General features: G+C 56.4%; 1 protein-coding gene and 1 long non-coding RNA gene across 7 annotated transcripts in view; one reads left to right on the top strand and one right to left on the bottom strand.

Annotated features, from left to right (window-relative positions):
• LOC106977526 (uncharacterized) overlaps positions 1-8,691 on the top strand; it is a 54,388-nt gene extending 45,697 nt beyond the window's left edge. The window contains exons 6-7 of the long non-coding RNA XR_008294727.1: positions 4,793-6,402; positions 7,925-8,691. This is a non-coding gene — a long non-coding RNA (uncharacterized LOC106977526). The remainder of the gene's footprint in view (positions 1-4,792; positions 6,403-7,924) is intronic.
• GTF2IRD1 (GTF2I repeat domain containing 1) overlaps positions 1,830-25,424 on the bottom strand; it is a 117,070-nt gene continuing 93,475 nt past the window's right edge. For 3 of the 6 annotated variants that reach the window (XM_053213670.1, XM_053213671.1, XM_053213672.1), the window contains exons 23-26: positions 10,415-10,492; positions 8,642-8,834; positions 6,235-6,272; positions 3,353-4,143 (exon numbers count right to left, since the gene is read on the bottom strand). In XM_053213670.1, the coding sequence (XP_053069645.1) occupies positions 3,833-4,143; positions 6,235-6,272; positions 8,642-8,834; positions 10,415-10,492 (620 nt within the window). In that variant the 3' untranslated portion in view covers positions 3,353-3,832. Of the gene's footprint in view, positions 2,748-3,351; positions 4,144-6,234; positions 6,273-8,641; positions 8,835-10,414; positions 10,493-25,424 lie in introns of those variants that run through there. The other 3 variants (XM_027041901.2, XM_027041905.2, XM_053213673.1) reach the window with 3 other exon arrangements.

The following is a 25,424-nucleotide window of genomic DNA, read 5'->3' on the forward strand; positions in this document are numbered from 1 at the left end:
AGATGCAGCTCGTAACACTCCTTCTGCACATTCCTCATTTATTACTTCTGAAAATGTTTTGTGATTTTTTTTTTTTTGGTGGATGTGTTTACAAATCCAATAACAATCCTCATTTAGAGTTGCAAAACACGAAGCCATTTTGAACCCAGACAGATGGCAGCTAAATGAACTTTAATTAAAGAATGAGTGCTTTGAATCAAATCACTTTAAAAAGTACAGTACTCTGAGATTCTGGAGAGGTTGCATAAACAGCATCTGGGTTCTTCTGCAGGAAGCAGGCCTGCTTGTGGGAACTAGGAAGGCATCCCCAACGGATCCGGGCTGGGCCGGCACTGGGCACCGTGGGCAAAGCGAGGGGGCGGCCGGCCGGCCAAGCAGCCCAGAGCGCAGAGCTCCCGAGGCAGGAGGTGAAACCGACGTAGGCCACCTCTTGGTGCAAAGGTTGCCCTGGGGGTGGGGGTCCCCCCTTCTGCTTTCGTGCAGTGAGGTCGGGCCGAGGCGCGGGGTTTTGCTGCACAACCCGATTAGGTGCACGCGCCTGCACAGCGGGAGTGGAAGCAGACAGATGGCGGAGGCCCCGCAGGCCGCAGCGCTGGGGTTCCCGGGCCCTCACCGGGCGCTCCACCCCCCGCCGGGCAGGAGCCACTTCCGGCCGTGGCCGCGGGTCTGGGCGGGGGCGGCGGCTCGTCTCTAGGCGACCGAGAGGCGCCAGCTGGCCCGGGCGCGCTGCGGGGGCGCCCGGGGAGGCGGGTGTCCGGGCGGGAGCCGCTCGTACTCGGTGGCCGCGGTGGAGAAGGAAGGGGACGGACGGTGGGGTGAGAGGCAGGGGAGGGGGTGGGAGGGGAAGAGCCCGAACCGCCCCGCCGGCCGAGAGGTTTGCTCGGTGCGGGTGGGGCGGGGGCGGGGCAGGAAAAGCACCGGCGGCGCCTAATCCGGGGAGACGGGATTAGATGGGGGAGGACGGCCCCCAGGAGCGGGGTCTGAAGACAAGGTGGCAGCTGCAAGGTTATCCTCGATTTCATAGTTTCTGCCTCGAGGGCGGTGGTGAATGTGGGGGGGCGCCCCTGCCCTGATCCTGGAGATTTGAAAGGGGCAGGGGTCTGAGGGTGGACAGTGGAGCGCCCTGGTGGGTCCTGGGGACACTGCAAAGTGGTGGCGGCAGCCGCCAGAGGAACAGTGCGGGCACGGCCTGCCAACCTTGTGGCTTCTGGCTTCTTGCGTCTTTCCAGAAGGAAGCCGAGTCCGGAAGGCTGGGACGGGGCCTTCCCTCCCCATCTGGGCACCTCGCTGACCCCATGGGTTGGCAGAAGCTTCTGGCCTGTTTTGATCATGTAATTAGCTGACTCAGGACTCGGTTCCTCCAAGTCAAAGGCCTGGCTCTGGCCCTTGGCTAGACCCTGCGGTCACCCTGACCCTTTCATGCCCCAGCACTTCTGTCCAATTGACTTCCAAGTCCTGTTGGCTGACCTCCTTGTTGTTCTCCACCTGGCTGGAACATCGGCCAGCTCTTCTTGGAACAACTACAGGAGCCTCCGCGTGGTCTCCCAGCTTCTACCCCCCCCCCCCCCCCCGTGGCTGCCCCCTCCCTCCAAGCCAAGCCGCCCGGGGCCTGGCCCCCAGGGCCTTCCACACTTCCACAAGGCCAGGGAGGAAAGGGATGCAGACTGGCCCTGGGGTGCACAGCTTTGCCTCATTCCCCCCTTCAGTCTGGCTCCGAGTGCAGGGCCCTGCCTGGGGAGTGTCCCCAGGAATCCCTGGTCTCACCTCCAGCCACACCTTGTTCCTGGAACACCCAAGGTCTCGCTTGGCACAGCCCCCCTGCCCTTGGCACAAGGGGCTCTCCCAGAACGCCGTCCTGCCCCACGTGTCCCGCTCTGCCTTGCCAACCCCAGCCTTGCTCTCTAAGTCTCAGCATCACGGATGGTTCTTGATTCGGAGCCAGGGGAGGCCACCCTGCCTCCCCCATTAGCTGCCCAGGGCCAGGCCCTCTCAACCGCCCACCCCTTCTGCCTCCAGTCTCACCCCTTCCTTCACCTTCCCACCTGCCACCAAGGTGGCCTTTCCGAGACACAGCTGTGACCCATCCCTCTGCTGCTCAAATGCCCTGAGCTCCATCAAAAGCCACCCCACCCCTCCAGGTCCAACCCAGAGCACCTCTGCCAAGGTGCCTTCTCTGCAGCCACGGAGATTCCACACTTGATCACAGTTCACACTTTGGACTTCACCTCTTCCTGGAGCTCAGGCAGCCCCCTACCACCTTGTGGCCCCGAGGCCAGGGGCTCAGTCTGGCACTTGGCCTCCCGGGACACGTCATCTGGAGGTCACGCAGAGAAATGAGTGAGGTCAGTCCCCAGACACCACGGCCCAGCGGTCAGGGACACCGCCTTTGCTTTGGCAAAGGAAGGGGGGACCTTGGCAGGCTGTCTGAGCCAGGTTTCCTGACCTCGCCTCAGTGACAGCTGTTAATTCCAAAGGAGACTACGCAGAAGTTATGAGCAAGGGCAGTACTTTTTTTTTTTTTTTTTTTTACTTATTTAAAAAGGCCTTGGTGGCAGGAATATAGTGTAAAAATCATTGGAAAAACTAAAAGGCATCGATACATATCCGAATATACACTTTGTACATAAATTACATTTCCTTTAGTCTTTCTGAGTGAGGTCCTGATTCAGCACTGAGGTCTAATAATTCAGAGGTCCCGGGAGCTGCACGTTCAGGCCGGCATAGTCCACCATGTACATTGGCCATTGCTAGAGAGAGGGGGACAAATGGCCCGAGTTAGGACTCCGGGTGATCCAGAAAGAACACCAGACCACATAGCTCTGCTTTCTGAAGGGATTCCCCACTGGATTCATTTGGAGGCAGCCTGACGGTCCAGACGGGACCCGAGACCCGTCCAAGGTCATGCATTTTGCCAGTGGCCCTGGAGCCTGGGCTGGGGCCTTCTGACTCGCTCCCACCTGTGTGCCAGGGGCTCTTCCGTGGACCAGGGGGAACCGTGGATTCGCTCAGAGAAGGGGAGCACCCCCACAAACTCCGCCCCCTCCCCGGCCTTATGCCAAAGAGCCAGTCCCATCTCTTGGAGGTGGGAAAAGCCAGTGACCCTAGGTGGGGACAAAGGTACAGCCTACAGCCTGAACTTTGGGGTTTGCCATGTTTAAAGGGAGGCATGATTATAGGCGCCTGGGTGGCTCAGTCGGTTAAGCGTCTGACTCTTGGTTCCGGCTCAGGTCGTGATCTCACAGTTTTGTGGGTTCCAGGCCCGTGTCAGGCTCTGTGCTCTTTGGTGCGGAACCTGCTTGGGATTCTCTCCCTCCCTCCCCCGTCTGCCCCTCCCCCTCTTTGCACTCTCAAAATAAAAATTAAACTTAAAAAGAAAGGGGGGGGGGGGGGAAGCAGGGTCAAAGGACAAAGACGTCTCCAAGTCATCATCAAATGTGTTCCAGTATTGTCCCCACTGGGCTCAGGACTTCCGAGCTAGTGTTTTGAAGTCAGAAAGAACTCTCGAGTGTGTGTGTGTGTCCCTAATGAGGCTTGACCGCAGTAAGGCCACAGTCAACCAGCCTCTGCCCCTTGTTTTCCTCCTCCACACACTGTGGGTAACGCCTACAACCTCACGGGGCTGTGGTGAGGCCCAGAGCATGCGATGTGAGCAGAGATTAACCTGGCGACTGCACGGGGGTCCCCGTTCTGGCACCGCCCAGGGGAGTCCCCCGTCCCCTCTCCCGGGGCGGAGGCAGGGGGAGGGGGGGGCTCGGCTTGCCCACCTGCCCAGTGGGGGGTGTGACTTCCCACCCAGGGCAGGGACGCGGGAGCAGCCAGTGACAGGGTTGGACTATCTGGTGGGTCGATCGGGCAGACGCGACTGCCACCCCGAGGCTGCGGAGCCCCGCTCAGACCCAGTGCTTCCCTGCGCCCCAAACCCACGTCCCAGAGGAGCCGGCCCTGCCCGAAAGCGGGGCGAGGGCCAAAGAGCAGAGCGGTCAGGCCCGGATCTGTGCAACTTTACCACGAGTGAGAGCTGGTTGGTAGACGCCACGGACTCTGGGTTAGAGGACGAGGAGGAGGAAGACGAGGAGGAGGAGGAGAAGGAGTTCCCTTCGGAGACCCGCTTTCTCTTGCGCTTGGGAATGCTGCTGTCTTTGGCTGGTGGGAAAAAAGGTTGCTGACACCAGACGCCAGGGCTGCTCTGACTCGGCTTCGGGCCCCTCTGGGGGAGGCCTCTGCTTTCGTGCTTCAAGTCCCCTTCTCAGCGTTCAGGGCTCCAGAGCCCCCAGACACCCCCCGCCCCCGGCCCCAAGGCCCATCCCTCCAGCCCCCTTCCTTAACCAGGCCGCACAGCCCAGTGGCTCTCCGGCCTGCCTCGTCCCCCGGGGGGGTGGTCCCTAGCGGGCTCAGTTCAGGCCCTGGCCCTCTTTCTGCTCCCAGACCATCCAGCCTGTGGGGCCTGGCCTCCCCACAACTCCTGGGGTGAAGGGCTCGGCCTCGGGCCTTGGGGGAAGTCACTCCATGGCCTTGTGCTTCCATTTCCCTGTGAGTGAAACGTAAGATCCTATACAGTAGCTGGGAGGCTCCCGTGGACAGTATGCCCGGGCCCCCAGAACAACTTAGCGACTGAGAACACCTATCGACGTTGGTATTGTTAGCTGTGGATGTGGGATGACCCTGACCTGGTAACGCTGTGACAGAGGACGGTCCACAAGTACCGTGAGTGGACAGGGAGCGCCCCCGTGGGAAGAGACTCTGGTTTACAGTCAGAGGTCGTAAATTCAAATTCCGTTACTGCCATTCCTAGCTGTGTGACACCGGGCAAACTGATTCACCTCTCTGAGCCAAATGGGGAAAACAACGGGACGTGAGCCTCAAAGGAGATCACGTGTCGGCAAGAGCCTGGTACCCCGCCTGACACGAAGCACGACTCGGCAGGTGTTCTGTTGCTACCGAATTAAACTGGTTTGAATATATGAGACTTCGAGAAAGGATGTGCCCCCGTGTGCTACACAAGCAGGGCTTGGTGCTTGACTGAGTGGCCAGGTCACTGAGTAGAAACCAGAAGGGTCGTAATAACACAGCATGAGGGTGGGCTGGGCCCACGAGGTGACTGTCCGGCTGGTGAAGAAATACCAGAGGCTGGGGGGTCTGTGACATGGCATAGACACCCCGGGAAACAGAAGACTCTGGGGGCAGAAGGAGCCCTGGGAATGGGTCGGAGCAAAGCGATTTTGTAGAAGGCTCCGCCCGAAAATGAAGTCAGAGGTGCTGGCCCAGGGCGGTGGCCAACCCAGCGTCACGGTAGGACCGTAAAGACAGCCAAGGTCAGGGGAGGGCAGACGCAGGTCATAGCTTCTACCCTCTGAGCACGTGTCCCAGACTCTCCTCCCGAGGCCTCTGAAGGGCCATCTGCATTCTGCCTTCAACCTAGGGACAGCTCCCAAACTCACGGCCTCCCTGCCTGCGAATCTAGTGCCGCACCTGGCCCGTGACTGGCGCAGGATGGGGGGCGGGGGCTTCTGGTCGGGCCGTGCCACCCTAGGCCGTGGAGTTCCTGGGGGACCTGGACCCACCCGGAGTGGGGGCCTCGGGTCTCAGGCCAGCATGGGGGCCCGTCACTGTCCCCACTGAGCCCTGGGTGGGGCCTGCGGGTCAGATGGATGGTCCTGACACCAGGCTCGAGGTGGCCACCAACTCCCCAGGTGGCCCTGCCGAGCCCCTTTCCCTCTCTGGGCCTCAGTTTCCCAGCTGCACAACGCGGTTGGGACGAGATGAGTGCTCTGAATCAGCGGCACGTCTCCCAGTCACCCGGGGAAACCATCCCACCAGACAGTCTCCCAGCTTCCTGTGAACCCCAGGCTTCTGGGAGACAGGCCCGGGGCTGGCGTGGGCCTGCCTCCCCCTGCTGGCCACACACATCGGCCCTCTCCTCCCAGGTGGCTTCCGTGATCCCATGTGACATCCTCTCCTCCAGGCTCCCGCCTGCCCTCGTCGCCTCCAGCGGATCTGACCCGCTCAGCCGCCGCTGTGGCAGGGCCCCCTCTGGAGGGCACCTGCAGGCTCCGGGGGCCTTCTGGGGATACCGGCCCTGCAGGGGGAAGGCTCAGGCTCCCCGTGGTCATACTGGGCGGGGGCGCGACACTCTGTAGGTGGTCAGCTACCTACTGCATGCCACCTGGACCAGATCTGCCCGCAGACTCTGGTCCCCGAGAGGCAGAGAGGGGGCCTCCTCGGCCTCCGCCTTACCTGGCACCTTGGCGTCATTGCAGATTTCTGCAAACGGTCTGAAAGACAGACGAGAGACAGGAGGTGGCGGTTAGAGAATGCGGTTTCCGCTCTTCTTTCTCAGCTGCTCCCCGCAGGTGGGCGACCCCTCTCATGAGACGCTGCCACCGCCGCTGGAGGGCCAGTCAGGTAAGACCCGGCTGAAAATGGCGAGCACCCGCCGGAGCAGGCAGACGATCGCCCCTGTGCGCCTGGTGTCCTCGTCCAGAATTTGAGGGTGACGCTCGAGCGAGGGATCGGGACCGTGTGCCTAGATTTATCTAAGTGAATATTCATCACGGTGTCTTTTTCTTATCTCTTGATTTTTACTGTATTGATTATCTTACTTTCAGCACTATTATTTTGTTTTCATTTTTTAAGAATTAAAACAAAATTTTTTAAAATATTTATTTATTTTGAGAGAGAGAGAGAGAGAGAGAGAGAGATTGAGAGAGAGAATGAGCATGTGAGGGGCCGAGAGAGAGGAAGAAAGAGAAAGAATCCCAAGCGGGCTCTGTGCTGCCAGCACAGAGATCTCATGAACTGTGAGATCGGGACCTGGGTCGGAGTCAGACACTTAACTGACTGAGCCACCCAGGCACAATAAAAAAACCCAATTGTTTTGATTTTTAAAGTAATCTCTACCCCCAACATGGGGCTCAAACTCATGACCCCAAGATCAAGAGTCACATGCTCCACTGACTGAGCCAGCCAGGCACCCCTAGAAATATTCTAGTCAATGAGTGTATTTTAAAAAAGAGACTATAAGGGGACACCTGGGTGGCTCAGTCAGTTAAGTGTCCGACGTCGGCTCAGGTCATGGTCTCGCGGTTCATGGGTTCGAGCCCCGCGTCCGGCTCTGTGCTGATACCTGGGAGCCTGCAGCCTGCTTCGGATTCTGTGTCTCCCTCTCTCTCTGTCCCTCCCTTGCTTGTGCTCTGTGTGTCTCTCTCTCTCTCCCCCTCAAAAGCAAATTATAAATTTTAAAAACACTTAAAAATCAAAATAAAAAGAGATAAGGACATATGGTAAAATGTGCACAGTAGTTATCTCTGCATGATGGGAGTACTAACTAACCATTATTTTCTAAATAACTGAAATGGGGAAACCTTAATGGTATAGTCAGAAAAAGTCAAATTTCATTAAATTTTTAAAAATAAACCGACACCCATGAATGGTGAAGCTGTGTGTTTGGAAAGGGATGGAATTAGGACACACAGAGCTACAGACTGGAAGTCTGTGTCCCCCCTCTCCCCCCACCCCCACTAAATTGCTTTTTTTTCGTAAACATAAAAAAAAAATTTTTTTTTTATGTTTATTTATTTTTGAAAGCGAGAGACACAGAGTGCAAGCAGGGGAGGGGCAGAGAGAGAGGGAGACACCGAATCGGAAGCACGCTCCAGGCTCCGAGCTGCCAGCCCAGAGCCCGACGCGGGGCTCGAACTCCCAAACCGCGAGATCGTGACCTGAGCCGAAGTCGGATGCCCAACTGACTGAGCCACCCACGCGCCCCCCTCCTGAACTAAATTCTTATGTGGGGACCTAGTCCCCAGTGTGATGGCATTAGGAGTCAGGGCCTTTGGGAGCACTTAGGTCATGAAGGAGGAGCCCTCAGGAATGGGATCAGTGCCTTATAAAACAGGCCCCAGAGAGCTCCCTTCTCCCCTTCCAGCATGTGAGGACGCGTATGAGGACACAGTGAGGAGATGGTTATCTAGAAACTAGGAAGTGGGTCCTCCCCAGACCCTGAATCTGCCACCACCTTGATCCTGGACTTCCCAGCCTCCGGAACTGTAAGAAGTAAATGTCTGTTGTTTATAAGCTTCCTGGTCTGTAGTCTTGTGTTACAGCGGCCTTGACTGGAGTAAGATATCTGAGTTTGCAGCCCAGCTGACCCACCGTGACTTATACCGGCCCTTTCCTGGCTCTGGGTATCAGTGTCCTCATCTTTAACATGAGAGCGTTGGGGTGCCTGGGGGGGGGTGGTGGGGGGAGGGGCGCTCCGTGGGTTAAGCATCCGGCTCTTGGTTTCGGCCCAGGTCATGATTCCACGGTTTGTGAGATCGAGTCCCACATCGGGCTCTGTGCTGACAGCATGCACGGAGCCAGCTTGGGATTCTCTCTCTGCCACTTCCCTACTCTCTCTCTCTCTCTCTCAAAATAAATAAATAAACTTAAAAAAAAAAAAAAAAAAGATGAGAGCGTTAAGCTAGCCTGTCTCCTGGATTCTGTGCAAGTGCGAAGCACCTGTCTGTCTGTCTGTCTGTGTCTGTCTCTCGTCTCCTGGCTGGGCCTGCTTTGGGAATTTCCCCACCGGATCCAAGCAGTACCCTCTCCCGTGGCCCTTGTTCACTGTGCCCACCCTGCCCCAGGCGCTGGGGGCACTCACTGGAGCTGGTTGATGATAACCATGCGGACGTGCTCTCGGGCCTTCAGGATCTTCTCCAGCCGGTGGATGTCGTATGTGTTGGGGTTCCGGAAAGGGATGTCGTCGGGCAGGCCCGTGACCTCGACGGCATCCGGGCTGTCCCGGATCAGTTTGTAAGGGACCAGCACAGGCCGGTTCAGGCCCAGAGCCTCACCTAGAAGACACGGCGGGTCAGCGCAAGGGGGAGGTGTCCCCTGTTAGGGGCCAAGCCCTCTGGGGAAAGCGCTGGATGCTGGCATGGCCCAGCTCAGCCAGCCACTGTCCTAGGGAGTTTATAAATGTAGACACACGCTTTTTTTTTTTTTTTAAACCCACTTAGCAAAACTAAAAGTTTAATACCCAGCGGTGACAATAAAATGTACTTTCGGGGCACCTGGATGGCTCAATTGGTTGAGCGGCCGACTCTTGATTTCGGCCCAGGTCATGATCTCATGGTTCGTGAGTTCGAGCCCGGCGTTGGGCTCTGCGCTGACAGCTCGGAGCCTGCTTGGGATCCTCTCTCTTTCCCTCTCCCTGCCCCTCCCCGGCTCATGCTCTCGCTCTCTCTTGCAAAATAAATAAATAGAAAAGAACCCTACTATTATGTTAGAAGAAATACAAAGCCCTCGCTTAAATATTTATGGATATGACATGGTGTCTTGAGTTTGCTTTTAAGTACTTCAAATACAGAAGTGTGTACAGAAGAAGATTGGTAAAATGTTGGCAATCGTAGAAGCTGCCTTTGGGTGATGTGGTGGGTCACTCCCCCACCCCCATACGTGTTTGGATTCTGATTGCAAAATAACAAGTGAATAGAGATCCACCAGCCGAGTCGCTTCTCATCGTTCTGGAAATGAAGCCCCCGTGCCTTCTTAGGCCTGCCCACCGTCCCCCCAGCTGCTCACCCGGTCACCCAGCTGTCCCCTCCTGACATTCGAGTCTTGGGGGGGAGGGCTTCCCTGCCTGCCCCCCACCCCGTCCTGCCACTGCAGTTTTGTGTTTTCCTTCATCACTCTCTGAAATTCTACTTAAAAACGTTGTTTTGATTCCTGTCTCCCTGTGCAAAGTGAAGATAATACTAAATTCGTCACAAAGACAACGTCACGCATAGCGTGGCACTTAGCGATCGAGAGAGGCTCACTTATAACCGTAGAGTTATTATTACTAAAACTCTATTTGACTTGATTTTTAAGATTTTATTTCTAAGTACTCCCTACACCCAACGTGGGGCTTGAACCTACAACCCCAAGATCAAGAGTCGCAGGCGGCACCGGCTGAGCCAGCCACACCACAGGTGACCGTATTGTTAATTGTCCCATCTTGGGCTCCGCCCTGGCACCCCGGATGCCGTCAGCACATCTAGCCTAGCATCTCGTGGCCTTTACCTATTCCGCGTCCACCTCCCTGCACAGATTCTGAGCCCCAGGCTGGCAGGGATGGGACCTCCTTCCCTGGAGTCCTCACGGCTAAATGTGTGCTGGGCAGATGCACCAACCGCGTCTCTGCCGCACAGCCCGGCCCTAAAGCGGCGGAAATGCTGACCGCGGTCACCGCCCTGTTCTTTCCCCTTCCTCAGTCGGGGGAATGGAGGGGTCGGCTCCCGGCAGTCGTGGGCAGGGCGGCTCTGTCCCCAGGGAGCAGGCAGGCCAGCTGGGGGTCACTGGGGGCCAGGCTGGCCGTAGAGGGAGGAGGGGCTGCCAGGGAAGGCGGGCCCCACAGACCCTGCCCCGCGGGCCCCGCTCCTGACGCACTGACCGTATTTCTCATTGAAGAGCTCCTTCACCTGCTCGCGGAGGATCACCTTCTCCCCTAGTCTGTTGGCGTCATCTTCATCTACAAGAGGAAGACGTTGGGGTGTGAAGGTCGGCAAGGGCGCGCCCCTGGACGGGCTCCTGGGAGACACCCGCACCCTCCCCTGCCGCAGGGCTGCCCTGCCAGGCCCCGCCCACCGAGTGTGCCAGGCCCCGCCCACCGAGTTTAGTATAAGGCAGCCCGTTCCTGGCCTCGTTGTCTGGCAGCCCTTCATGGGCACCTGCTGTTGGACCCTCGGCTCCCCTCGACCCTGTCCTTGGTTCAAAGGAGCAGCGGGTCAGATGAGCCCCAAGACAGGGACTGGGCTGCGCAGGGGGACGTGGGGGAGGGTGTGGATGGGCCCGAGGGTCCTGCGGGCTTGTGTCCTGGGGTTGGGGAGGGGGCTGGAGTTTCCAGGCAGGGTGCTCTGAGCTGGCTGGGCTCCCAGGGGCGGGAGTGCAGTGGAAGCAGGCAGGGAGCCAGGGCCTGGGAGACGTGGGGCAGAGCGGACAGAATGGATTTGTGGAGAAAAACAACTCCTGTTTTCATCTGGAAAATTTCACAGTTGCACGTAGGAGGCCAACTCAGGACGGGCACCTGGTGTGCGCCTGGCTCCGCCCTCCCCGCCCCGGGGTGGGGGCCGCCCGCACTGCCTGGCACTGCTCGATGCCCCTTCTTCCTGGGACTCTTTCACCTGCCGCCTGGGGCCTCCCGAGTGCCGGCTGTGCCTCGTGTGGTCCCGGTCATGCCCACGCTCCTGACTCTGGATCTGCCGTGTCTCGGAGTTCTGCACAAGCCTCTCCAACCATGACCATCCAGCCACCCGGGTGCCCCAGACACGCGGCAAACGTCAGGCTTCCCAGATAACGTCCTCCTCCTGTGTCCCCCTCTTGGAGAGTGATGGCCCCATCCGTCGCACCAAGACACCGAACTCAGCCCCCCTCGGAGCTTCCTTCTCCCCACATCCCCCAACATGGCTCTTCCAGACGGTCTTCAGGACCCCACGTTGGCAAGAATCAACCCGATCCTTCTCCAGGTCCCGAGCGGACAACCTGGTGACCCAAGGGCCACCCAGAGCCTGAGGGGAGGCTGCAGACGCTTCCCATCTCTGCAGAGGGACTGCTCTGGTGGCCAGGGCTTTCTGCACAGGACAGGGAAGGACGGCCTGGGTTCCCATCAATGGGTGTCACATGCTCTGCCGGCAGCTTTCCCGGACACGATCACAGCCACCCCTCACCACCGCTAAGGACGCAGAGGCTCAGAGAGGTTAAGTAACCTCCCAAGACCACAGAGCCGCTAAGAGCCAGGAATAGTGTCTGTCTGACCAAGAGCCCTGGGTTCCCTGAAATCTGTTTCCCCGTCTGTAGAAAGAAGGGTTGACCGTGAGGGTGGTGTTGCCTCTGAGTCTCCTGTCCTCTCAGCTCACAGTCTCATCCGGATCCCAGGGCAGGGCAGACACAGCCGCACTTGACGAAGCCGGCTGGATCGAAAGGGAGACGAGCCCAGTAAGCTGAGGTCACTGTGGCTGTGGCCGTCTCTGGTGCATACAGGTGTCTCGCCCACCCTGCCTTGGCCTCAAGGCTCTGGCGGCTACGCGGGCGGAGAGAGATACGCACAGGACAGGCCTGAGCCTCACACCGCCCTCACCCCGGCAGAGGCCACGCCAGCCCCCGGAAGGGCATGGAACCTGAAGCCACAAAGCTGGACTCGCGCCAGCCCTGCCACGTGGGGGGTCATGTGACGTCCCCCCCTCTCGGCGTTTCTGCTCAGTCTCGACACCGTATTTGTCTTGGACAAGTATTTCACAAGCACCACCCCCCACTGGATGTGGTGCCGTCCCTGGGCATTTAGCAGACCACAGAAAACAGCCCTGGTCCAAGGCGGGGACGGTAAAGGATGCTTGGTGACCCGCTGGCCTTGATAACTGTCAGTGCAGGGCTTGTGGGAGCACACGGGGGAATCCTAACCCAGCTGAGAATCAGGGCAGGCTTCCCAGAGGAGGTGACCGCCGCACCTCCCAAGGCCCCCTGGGATGCAGCCTCACGTGGGCGGTGTGTGACGCCCCCGGGCTTCCCGTGAGTGCTCAACGCACATGAGTGTGTGAACCCTGCCTGGTCTGGGCAGGGAGAGCACGGGGAAACCAGGCTGTAGGTAACAGGGAGGAGTGACACCAGGGGTCAGCCAAGAGGCAGCACACTCGGGTCCCGGGCGGAAGCCGGAAATGGTGGGACCAGTGACATGACAGAAAAGCGAGACCTGGGCCATCTGAGGGGCGCTGGTGGCACCGGGAAGTGTCCCGGACACCTCTGGAGCGTGGCGGGGACACCAGCTCCTGCCGTGTAACCAGCACATCCCACGTGGACAGACCGCCAGGCCCGATTCTCAGCTCGGCGCCAGGCCTCAGAAAGGATGCCTCTTGGCTTCTCCCACCTCTTTGTTTTTATTATTTTAATTGCAACTTGTCATTAATATATTATTAATTACAATTTATATTAACTTATTACTTTAAATGGTTTATTTTCTGTTGGGGGGAGCGGAGAGAGGGAGACAGAGGATGTGAAGCCAACTCTGCACTGACAGCACAGAGCTCGACGCGGGGCTTGAACCCTCAAACTGAGAGATCAGGACCTGAGCTGAAGCCTGGCACTTAACCGACTGAGCCACCCAGGTGCCCCTGTTTTTTCTTTTTTTTTTCTTTAATTAAATTTTTTTCTTTTTTTTTTTTTTTTTTGCGGGGGGGGGGGTTGTCTGGATGGCTCAGTCGGTTGAGCATCTGACTCTTGATCTCGGCTCAGGTCTTGATCTCAGGGTCGTGAGTTCAAGCCCCACCCTGGGCACGGAGCCTACGACAAAAAAAATAATTTTTTGTTTTCATTTAATTTGGAGGAAGGGAGTTCCATTTTTCTTAAAGGATACATATCTGAATGAAACAGGCGAGGGTGGGTTCTGGTGGGGCCTGGAGGGGAGAGGTCCCTGCCCCTCTGGGTGCTCAGAAAAAACAGGAGGTGGGACCGCCCAGGCCAACCACAGGGGGAGAGCCGGCCTGCATGGCCCAGCCAAGCAGCTCTCTGGGTAGGCTGCGGGCAGGTCATGAGACGGCGTCCCGACAGAGCCAGGCTTCTGCCACCACCACCCTACATTCACCATCCGGAGAGGGCGAGGCCAGGCCTGCTGGTCACCAGGGACTGCCCCAAGCACTGCCGTGGGGACAGCTGCCCCAGTTAGCCTTGGCTGGGGCACCACAGGCCCCAGGGGAGCTGTCACTCCCAGTCTGGTCTGCTTGTGGGCAAAACAAAGACCAGGAAACTGCCTCAGAGAACACAGGGTGGGGCGGAGAATACAACCACTGGGGGCCCTGTGGGGCCCCGGCCATAAACCCAGTGGTCTTTTTTTTTTTTTTTAATTTTTTTTTTTTTAACGTTTATTTATTTTTGCAACAGAGAGAGACAGAGCATGAATGGGGGAGGGTCAGAGAGAGAGGGAGACACAGAATCTGAAGCAAGCTCCAGGCTCTGAGCTGTCAGCACAGAGCCCGACGCGGGGCTCGAACTCACGGACCGCGAGATATGACCTGAGCCAAAGTCGGACGCTTAACCGACTGAGCCACCCAGGCGCCCCTAAACCCAGTGGTCTTCTGGAGCCTGAAGGGCAGCCCTGAGGCCAGGAGTTCGTGGTTGACTCTGATACCTGACTGCTTGGGTTCAAATCCTGCCTTTGGTATCAGCTCATGACCTTGAACACTTCTATGAACCGCTGGACTTTGGGTTGCTACCACAACAGGGGAAACCGAGTGCAACTGCCCTGAGGACCAAGTGGGGCATTATGCCCGTGCCCGGCACGGCCCACGGGCTAGTTTTACTGCCCTGAAGCCTGAGTCAGCAGAGCTATTCTGGGAGGACCTGCCCGAGCTCCCCTGAACCCAGGCTGGCTATAAAAGACACCAATGGTTGCTAATATTGTAGAATGTTCTCCATGTGGAGAGGTCACAGGTAGGGCTCAACGTGGCGTGTGTGCCCTCAACGCACCTGGGTGGCTCCGTCTGTTAAGCATCACGGTTCGTGAGTTCTGGCCCCGCATCGGGCTCTGCGCTGACAGTGTGGAGCCTGCTTGGGATTCTCTGTCTCCCTCTCTCTCTGCCCCCCAAATAAATAAACAGACGTTAAAAAAAATATATACCTGCTTGAATGTCTGTATGAAGTGGGGAGGAAGGGGGCCCCCAGGGCCAGTGATGGAGGCGGTTTTTTGCGGGGGGGGGCAGTCCCTGGCTCAGCAGGCTGTGAAGCAATCTTGATTCTACCCCTAATGTGATGTGGTGTTTGGAAAGTCATTCAACCTCTCTGGGCCTGTTTCCACATCCCTCAGCTGGGAATCCGGGCAGGCCCGGAGGATCCAGTGATACCACATATAAAAACGTTTAAGGCCTCACGTCATCAGAGACAGGTTGTGGCTGACGTTATCAGTAGATCAATGTTTCAATTATCCTGCAGTCTCAGGGAATTAAACTTTACATGAGAGATTCTTCCAGATGATGGATGCTTATTCTCTCAAGTCCCCTGGCTTGGTTGTAACTCTCGGGGACAAGCCATTTTCTAAAATGCATCAAGTACACAGGGCGGGGGCGGGGGCGGAGCGGGGAGGAGGAGGGGTCACCCTGGGGATCCGTTGCACCTGCCCAGCAGCGGTCACCCGTACCCCCGACCCCGTCCCCTGGGCGGTGACATCCCTTGAGGACAGGCAGGCCCTGTGGGCATTTCTGCCCCCTCTTCCTGCTCATTCCAGCTTACTGGTCTCTCTCTCCCTCCTGTCTGCCCCAGGAGCTGTCATCTGGTCGTGTCTAATCTGCCGTCTGTTAGCCTGAGGATTAACTGAATTTTGCCTGAGGGGAGAAAGCAACCAAGCTTATTAAATCACAGCCAGGCTACGTACACAATTCCAAAACAGTCGGCTCGGCTCGGGGGCAAAGTACGAGAACCCTCAACAGCTGTGTCCTCTCTCCACTAGTTTGAGGTCTGCAGCCAGATTGGTGACTGTGAACTGACAATCGTGATCCCAAGGGGGCAAAGGCGAGGGGTCGGCAGCGAGGGAGGGGCTGCTCGGAGCGGGACAGACACAAGGTGGGGAGGGAGGGAGAACGATTTCTCCTCTCCCTCCTCCTAGCCCTTCCACGGGCCCCCTCCTCTCTGCCAGGCCTGGGCCGGGCGATCCAGGCACAAGGCAGACTCTCAAAAGAAGAGGGCAGACAGCCACGGGTGGCCCCACCTTGGCAGGACAGCTGCCCTCCACGTCCCCTGCTCAGGGGCCCGGGGGAGATCAGGCGCCTGATTTCACACACCCAAGAGAAACTTTTTACGTGTGCGAAAGGAAGCGCGTTCAAGAGCGCTCGTTAAGGCACTCTTCTTAACAGGAAAACCACGGAAGCAGCCCAAATGGCATAGGACAGCAGAACGGATGGAAACCCGTGGAGCAGTGAGAACAAACCAGCGCAGCGTCACATTTCAGGGTCATGTTCCATAAGGTCAAATGAAAAGAGCGAGTCCAGACTTGATACATGAGGACGAACCTCACTTATAAAAGGGAAAAGCAAGCAAAGATGAAACACTTTTGGTTTAAGCAAACACTGCACACAACGAAGCATTTAAGAAGTCGCCTTGTGGGGCGCCCGGGTGGCTCCGTCGGTCACGCGTCCGACTTCGGCTCAGGTCATGATCTCACAGTCCGTGAGTTCGAGCCCCGCCTGGGGTTCTGTGCTGACAGCTTGGAGCCTGCAGCCTGCTTCGGATTCTGTGTCTCCCTCCCTCTCTCTCTCTCTGTCCCTTCCCCACTCGTACTCTGTGTCTCTCTCAAAAATAAACAAACATAAAACAAATTATAAAAAAAAAAAGAAGTCGACTTGTGAGCGATAACTATCATGGGGAAGAAGAATAGATATTTTTGGGGAATTTGAATACGGACGGTATAGGAAATGATAGGGAGTTATTACATTTCCTAAGTGTTATCACAGCGTGGTGAATGTGTAAAAGAACACCACCGTTCTGAGATGTGGGAGGGATGTGCTGAAATATTTAGGCATGAAAGAGCCAAGATGTCTGCAACTCACTTCGAGTGGAGACAGAGACAGAGACAGATATAATTGGGGCAGGGTCTCTGGGCGGGGAGGGGAGGGAGGGAGGAAGGGAAGGAAACATGGCAAAGTGTTGAGACATAATGAATCCAGAGAAAGGATATACTATTATAATATAGTCATTACGCTATTCTTTCTTTTTTTCCCTGCATTTTTCAAATTTTAGAGGAAATAACAAGAGAATGACAAATACAGGTGCAGCCCGGAGATACTGCGGGTTCTGTTCCAGACCACTGCAATCGAGCAAGTCAAATGAAATTTTTGGTTTCCTAGTGCATATAAACCTTACGTTTACACTTATACTGTAGTCTATGAAGTGTGCAATAGCATTGGGTCTAAAAAAAACAATGGACACACCTTAATTAAAAAATACTTTAGGGGCTCCTGGGTGGCTCAGTCCGGTTGAGCATCTGACTTTGGCTCAGGTCATGATCTCACGGTTCGTGGGTTCGAGCTCTGTGTTGGGCTTTGCACTGATGGCGTGGAGCCGCTTTTTTATATTTTTATTAAAAATTTCTTTTTTTTTTATTTAAAAAAAAATTTTTTTTTTTCAACGTTTATTTATTTTTGGGACAGAGAGAGACAGAGCGTGAACGGGGGAGGGGCAGACAGAGAGGGAGACACAGAATCGGAAACAGGCTCCAGGCTCCAAGCCATCAGCCCAGAGCCTGACGCGGGGCTCGAACTCACGGACCGCGAGATCGTGACCTGGCTGAAGTCGGACGCTTTAACCGACTGCGCCACCCAGGCGCCCCTAAAAATTTCTTTTTTAATGTTTATTTATTTTTGAGAGAGAGAGAAAGAGAGACAGAGCGTGAGCAGAGGAGGGACAGAGAGGGAGGGAGACACAGTATCCAAAGCAGGCTCCAGGCTCTGAGCTGTCAGTACAGAGCCCGACGCGGGGCTCAAACCATAAGCCACGAAGATCACCACCTGAGCCGAAGTCAGATGCTTAACCGAGGGAGTCACCCAGGCGCCCCATGGAGCCTGTTTTGGATTCTCTGTCTCCCCACCTCTCTCCGCCCCTCCCCTGCTCACGCTCTCCCTCTCTCAAAAATAAATAAACATTAAAAAGATTTTCTAAATAAGTTTAAAAACATACTTTATTGTTTTCTAGTCCCCCTTTGTTTTCAGTGCAAAAAGGGTGGTTTTATTAAAGCACAGGGACAGGACTTGTGGGCAAAAAGAGCTGCTCTTTTTTTTTTAAAGGAATCCCCACACCCGACGTGGGGCTCGAACTCGCAACCCCAAGATCAAGAGCTGCACGCTCCACCAACAGAGCCCGCAAGGCGCCTCAAAAACACGTTACTGCTAAAAAAACGCTAGCCATCCTCTGAGCTTTCAGCAAAGCGTGATCACTGATCACAGATCACCACAACAAATGTGATAAAGAAAACGTCCGAAATATCACAAGAATGACCAAAATGTGAGCAAATGCCACTGGAAAGAGGGCGCCGACCAACTCGCCTGATACAGACCTGCCCCAGACCGTCAAGGTGCAAAACAGAGAGTTTCTGCAAAGTGCGGTAAAACAAGGCGTGACTGCATACAGTGGTTCCCCCGCCCAATCCTTGGGGGTTCCAAGACCCCCATGGCATGCCTGCAGCCGTGGATAGTACCGAACCTTATATACTGGAGGTTTCTCCCTATGCACACATACCTAGGATGAAGCTTAATTTATCAATCAGGCACAGTAAGAGATGCACAATAATGATAAAATGGAACTGGAACAATATACTGTCATAGAAGTCACGGGAACGTGGTCTCTCAAACCATCTTAGGGTACTGTACTCCCCCTTCCTGCGATGGCGTGCGATGATAAAATGCCTACGTGGGGAGAGGAGGCGAGGTGAGCAATGTAGGCGTTGTGATGTAGCGTTAGGCTACTATTGAGCTTCTGACGATATATCAGGACAGTCATCTGTTTCTGGACTGCAGTTGACCGTGGGTGGCCAAAACCGCAGAAAATGAAACTGCAGATAAGGGGGGACGGCTGTATTTGTTCTGGGGAGAGAGGAAGGCAGGATGAGGGACAGCACTGGGGCGGGGGGCACATTATTGGTGCTAATTCTTGGATGGATGGTGGTGGGATCATGGCGTTCACTGTAGTATTTATTAACAAGAAGACAAATGAGCAGGAATACGAATGAAAATAAAAACAAATCGGGGCGCCTGGGTGGCTCAGTCGGTTGGGTGTCCGACTTCGGCTCAGGTCATGATCTCACAGCTTGTGGGTTCGAGCCCCGTGTTGGGCTCTGTGCTGACAGCTCAGAGCCTGGAGCCTGCTTCGGATTCTGTGTCTTCCTCTCTCTCTCTGCCCCTTCCCCACTTGCACTCTGTCTCTTAAAAAGAAAAAAATAATAAATATATATAAAAAAAGAATAACAAACAAATGAGTGCTATGTGCAATGTCGTATCCTAGACTGGATTCCAGAACCTAAAAAAACATTAGTGGAGAAACTCACAAAATCTAAATATAAAGGTTACAGCGTAGTTAATCGTGTTGCACCGATCAACGTCAATTTCTCAGTTTTGACAAAGGTACCCGGGGGCGTCTCGGTGGCTCAGTCAGTTGAGCGTCCGACTCTGGATGTCAGCTCAGGTCATGATCTCACGGTTCGTGGGATCGAGCCCCATGTCTGCACAGAGTCTGCTTGGGATTCTCTCTGCCCCTCTCCCACTGTGCTCTCTCTCTCTCTCTCTCTCTCAAAAAGAATAAATTAAAACAAAACAAAACAAAACACAACACCCTCCTCTAGCCCTATGGCTTGAACCTGCCAGCCAGGCTTAGCAGATCAAGAACCAGATTTTCTCATGGGGGTTTATCCAGGACAGGCAATCCTGGGGCCAGCTGCACACATGATCCTTTCCGAGGGACATCACCTCCTTCTCTTCTGTTCCTTCTTCTGATATCCCAGCTACACAGTGGACAGGGCGAGCGACAGCCCTGACCCAAGGCCAGTCAAGCCCTAGGCTGAACCGTGGCCACGACCAGCCAGGCCCAGAATGCCATGCACTAAGCGTGATGAGCAGACCCGATTGGGAAGACAGACAGATTCAGGCAGTTGAGGCACAGGCGAGGGCACAGAGAAACACATGGGGATGGGGGAGTGTCCAAACCCCAGGCTTATGATCGTGCCGACTCCTTCTCAGAACCTGGTTTCTACATGTCAGGGAGGGGACAGCAGGTCCTCGGACGCTGTCCACACTGCAGTCCTTCCTCCCTGTCTCTGCACCCGCACCCCCCAAACCCATGTTTCCAACTGCCTCCTGGAGCACCTTTGATTCTGCATATCCCCAAACAGCCTCACACCCGACCCTCCTCCTGGGCTTCCTTTTCAGGTCCCAGGCCCCACCCTTCCACCTGCTGGCTCAGGAGAGAAACCTCAGCCGCCTGCAACCCCACAGTGGGCTGAGCAGCGGCCCCCAGGCTGTCCTCGTCCTGGTCCCTGGAGCCTGTGACTACGTTTCTTTTTTTTTTTTTATGTTTTATTTATTTTTGAGACAGAGAGAGACAGAACATGAGCGGGGAGGGGCAGAGAGAGAAGGAGACACAGAATCCAAAACAGGCTCCAGGCTCTGAGCTGTCAGCACAGAGCCCGACGCGGGATTCGAACTCACGGACCGCGAGATCGTGACCTGAGCCGAAGTCAGCCGCTCAACCGACTGAGCCACCCAGCCCCTGTGACTATGTTTCTTTACTGGCTGAAGACACCGGCTGGTGTGATTAAGGTAAAGCTCTTGAGACGGGGAGGCTGTCCTGCATTATTTGGGTGCGCCCTCAATGTAACCACAAGAGTCCTTGTAAGAAGGAGGCAAGAAGGTCAAAGGCAGGGGTTGGGCCGGGAGAAGCAGAGGTCAGAGTGAAGAGTTCTGAAGCCGGAGGGGGGCCACAAGCTGAGTAATGGAGGCAGTTTCTAGAAGCTGGGAAAGACAAGGCAGAATTCTGCTCTCAGAGCCTCCAGAGTTAACCTGCCCTGCTGATACCTGACCCGAGCCCTTTAAGACTCATTTCGGGAGGCGCCTGGGTGGCTCAGTTGCTTGAGCGGCCGACTCTTGGTTTCGGCTCAGGTCATGACCTCATGGTTCGTGAGTTCGAGCCCCTCATCCGGCTCTGCACTGACAGCACACAGCCAGCTTGGGATTCTCTCCCCCTCTCTCTCTGCCCTCCTGCATGCTCCCTCTTTCTCAAAATAAATAAACTTAAAAAAATAAAAAAAGATTCATTCTGGATTTCTTACCCTTACAAGTCTAAGGGGGAAAAAGAAATGTGTCGTTTTAAGCCCCTAAGCTTGGGTGATCTGGGTCAGCGGCCACAGGAAACCCATGCAAACCCGTTGTGTCCCCCACGCCATCCACAAATGCAGGCGGTCCCCACGATGGGCCACTTTCCCAGAGACGCTTCCTGCAGGCCCAGCCCACGGCCCATCTCACTGTGGCGAGAACTTTCCACCTGGCCTCCCCAAGCCCATTCCCTGCTCCGCAAGCCCTGTCCACCATTCTGAAGAGTCTATCCGACCCTGTCATTCCTTTGCTTTAAACCTGCTGAGGACTCTGTGGGGCAAACCCGTCCTCCTTCCCCTGGCACACAAGGTCCACTCTGCTGCTGCCACACTCCCCGTTTCCAAACACCAGAGACGTCACGGGGAACCTGCTCACTAGAACAGAACACAAAACGGGAACCCGGGGCTCCCCTAATTCATGGAGCGCGTGGGGCCAACCGGTTTCTCCTGTCCTGTCTTGTGTGGCATCTATACTCCTGCAGACGGGGCCGCCACAGAGCCACCACTGCTTAGAGCCTGACCCCAACATCTCTGCGAGATATTCAGCCGTCTCTGAATATCTGAAGCGGAGAAGGTTCTGCCCCAGGGAGAAACGGGGTTTTCCGCCCAACTCCAGGGCACCCCCCCGTCCTGGCTCCCCTTCCTCTCGCCAAGTTCCTTATCTTCCTGACCCACAAAGGACTGCTGAAGGGCACCAGGGCCACAGCCCTGCGACTCACCTCACTCCTGATGATCTCATTCTGTTGTAGGGCTTTCAATACTAGCGACAGGCTTGTGATTCCCCAGGTGATCCTTCAAGTTCAACTGCTCCCTTGGATCCCCCACTTGTGCATCCAAATGCTACTGGATGACACCCCAGACTCAACACGGCATAAATCAAGTGCTGATACTCTACCCACCCCTCCCCCAACCCCCGCGACTCCTCCTGCACCTGCCCCGTCTCGGCTACCTCTGAGCTACTGGTACCTTTATCTTCCAAGAAGCCCAGCTGGAATCCGAGGTCAGACGGGACTCCAGCAAGTTCTGCTGGCTTTAGCTACCAACTAGACCTGGAGATGCTGACTCCCCACTGTCCTCACCGCTCCTGCCAGGGGCACCACCACTGGGCTGTGACTTCCACCTCCCTCTGTCTCTTCCTGCTTCTAGCCTGTCTGTCCTCACCGAGCAACCAGAGGGACTCTTTTCAGTCCTAAATTGGATTCTGTCTCCCCCCTGCTCAGAGGCCTGCACTGGCTCCCAGCGAATGAGCAAAAGCCAATGTTCTATCCAGCCTCACATAATCTGCCGCCTCTCCATTTCCATCTCCCCTCCTACCTCCTTCCTCTGACGCCCCGGCAGGTGACCCCAGGGCCTTTGCAATTTTCCTCTCTGCCTGCACTGCTCTTCCCTAGCCCCCTGGCTCACTACCGCCTGCTTTATTACTCAAAGGCCCTCACTGGCCACCGCCTCGCTCATGTTGCAACCCCCTAACAATAAACTCCACCTCTCCCATCTGCTTCCCCGCTTCTCCTGAGCACGCATTGGACGTTCTTTACATTTTGTGCGTTATTCTCTGCATCCACACCAGAAGGTCAGCTCCATGAAGCAAGGCTTTTTTTTTTTTTTTTTTTTTTCACTTGGTGTTGATCAAAAGCCCAGCACCAGCCCACAGACACCCTGGAACAGTTCATGGACGAAGTAATACACCTGGGCTCCCAAAGGGGACTGTCCCAGTCCCCGTGCCTGGGGGGCTTCAGAAGGCTAGGGCTGTGTGTCCCCTACCCCCACCTCCCACCAGGTGGCCTCTTGTCGCCAGACCCCTCCCTAGGAGGGTGGAAAGATGGAGTCCAGCCAGTCAACCATACGTGCTGACCTATACTTGGTGCCTGGCCCCCACGCCTCCACTGTCGTGGCTCAAAGATGCATTTATCAGCCAGCGAGAAACTTCTGTTCACGTGGTGCCCAGCGACCCTTCGAGTCGATCTCATTCCAGCCCAGATAAAGGTGCTGGCTGTTCCCATGAGCTTGGGTGGTTTGAGCCAAGAGACTGGCTTCTATGTGGTTTTCTGCGATGTTCCAGAAGAGTCTGAAGCCCCCCATGGCTTCCTTCCATGGAGCCCCCAAGCCTAAGGATCTCTAAGAACCGTGGGGTCCCCCTCCCCAACTGGCAGGGCCCGGGGAGGACAGGGCTGGGACCCCTAGCCAAGCCAGGGGCGGGATGGCGCTGCAGGGACCCAGCTCCCCACAGGCCTCCCGACGTGACACCGTTCAGCCGCCCACCGAGCTGCCCCGCCTGGAAGAAAGGAGGCAGTGTGCCAAGGCTGGGCCCGGCAGCGGGGCATCTGCCCACAGGGTCCCCCACGCCCCGCCCTGCAGATGCCAGATCTTCCAGGGAAGGCAGAAGGGAGATTGTTACTGGAGCCTAATTAACAAAGAAAAGCAGAGATAATTAAGCGGAGAAACATGTGGCTGGCGCTGGAACTGTGATATCTTTAGAAACTTGAGAAAGGATGGTTTTATTTTGAGCTCTCGAGAGCGTGACAGCGTTGGAAGGGTGGGGAGGGGGTGGGAGGGCTGACGGCGGGGAAGGGGGCAGGGGCCAGAGGAAATGACCCTCCGGGCAGCTGAAGGGAGAGGGCCGGGGGGCCACGGAGCTGGGGGCCCTGCTCTGTGTGACCTGGAGGTCCAGAGACCTTCCAGGTCCTGGAAGTTAACTTGTCCAAGATCACGCAGCTCAGCAGCGGTGGAACCTTCCTGAGGGCGCTGAAGGGGACGTGTCACTGCTCCTGCTTGTTAGTCCCCTTCCCTTCCATCCTGTGCTGCGATCGACCCCATGCTGGCTTCCAGGCCCCCGTCATCCAGGAAGCCCATTCCCCACATCACCTGCTGAGTGACAGGAGACCCCACAGAGAGACCTAGTAAGGGCCCCAGCGGGGTGGGGACAATGACAAGAGATGCCATTCCCTGTCCCCCCTGCAAACAGGCCCTCAGCCCTCTGCTTGAGAGGCCCCACACCCACAGCCAAGCTTCTCAAACGGGGCCTCGGACCGTGCTGGGGTGCAAAGCGGGTGAAGTGTGATTACTTATTTTCCTCAGCGGAATAACTGAACACAGTTCCTTAAATTAAAACTCATTTTCAGGGGCACCTGGGTGGCTCAGCCGGTTAAGCATCTGATTCTTGACTGTGGCTCAGCTCACGACCTGAGGGTTCATAGGTTCAAGCCCCGCATAAGGCTCTGTGCTGACACTGCGGAGCCTGCTTGGGATTCTCTGTCTCCCTCCCTCTCTGTCCCTCCCCTGCTCATGCTCTTTCTCTCTTTCCTTCTCAAAAAAAAAAATAAGTAAATAAATAAAAATAATTTTCAGTGGGGAGTTTAGGACGCAGACTGTCGGGGACTTCCGAGATAAAGCTGGCCCCCCCACCCCCGCCGGAACTTCGGCTCTGCCCTCAGGGGGGCTCTGGCTCTGGCCTCGGGGACGTCAGCGGAAGGGCTTGCCAAGGCCGGGTCTGCAGGGTCGAGTCCACGCTGCAAAGCCAGGCCTTCCAGGCCCTCCACGCTCCGCCTGGCCGGCCTCTCCGCCTCGCCACCTCCCGCACACGACGGGCCACCCGGCCCTCCCCTCCCGGCCCTGGCCGCGCGCCCCAGGACGCCCCTGGCGTGGCACCTTCCCGTTCCACAAGTAGGGAAACCGAGGCCCAGGCAGGCAAAGCTGACTTGCTGGAGTCACACAGGAAGTCGGCAGCCCTGCTCTGTCACTGGGACCCGGAGCCCCAGCTCTGGGGTGGCAGTGGGGAGGAGGGGGGCCTGCCTCTTGGCCCCCAGCTGGTCATCGCTCGAGCTGGCGGGGAGGGCTGCACCTCTGGGGTCGGGGGAGAACCAGAGGAGAGATTGCGGGCCTGGGTCCCCAGGGAACCAGTGCACTCGCCCAGGAAGGAGCCGGGGGCCGGGCGGCTGGGCCTTGTACCCAGCTCGGGGTTACCATGTGGTTTCCAAACACCAGAGGGGGCCCCTGGGGAAGCTCGGGAGCTGGGAGGTCCCGGGAAGTGTTGAGGTGCGAGAGGAGGACCCTCGGAGCCCTTCCAAAGGGCCTGGTTCCAAAGGGCCAGGACTTCCCTTTCTCCAGGCTGACAGGTGCAGGTCAAGCCGAGGTGGCTCCAGCTGGGAAAGCCAGTCCTCCCTCCCCAGCAGCACACCCTGTGGGAAGTGGTCTCTCTGCTGAGTGGCTGCTCAACCTCCACTGAAATGCCTCCAGGGACAGGGAACTCACTACCCAACAAGGTTGGTTGTTTTTTCTTTTTTTTGCCACTGCTATTTGAGAAAAGTTCTAGAATGTGATTCTCTTCATCTTGCTCGTGTTGCCCAGAAAGACCTTGCTCTCAGCTCTTTTTACCAGCAAATTCTTCCACCTCCTTTCCGCGGGCTCCACCTCCCTCTGTCCCTTCACAGGCTCTTTTCCTTCAAGGCCCTCTGGAGGTCAGTGTGCCCCGTGGGCCCTCTCCGCTGGCGACACACTGGCCTCAGTGGTGACGGCACCTGCCACCCTCACACAGAGTGTGCCCAGCCCCGTCGCCAGCCTGCTCTAAAGCACC

Source organism: Acinonyx jubatus, chromosome E3 (assembly GCF_027475565.1).
Source record: "Acinonyx jubatus isolate Ajub_Pintada_27869175 chromosome E3, VMU_Ajub_asm_v1.0, whole genome shotgun sequence".
In the NCBI taxonomy this organism is placed as follows: Eukaryota; Metazoa; Chordata; class Mammalia; order Carnivora; family Felidae; genus Acinonyx; species Acinonyx jubatus.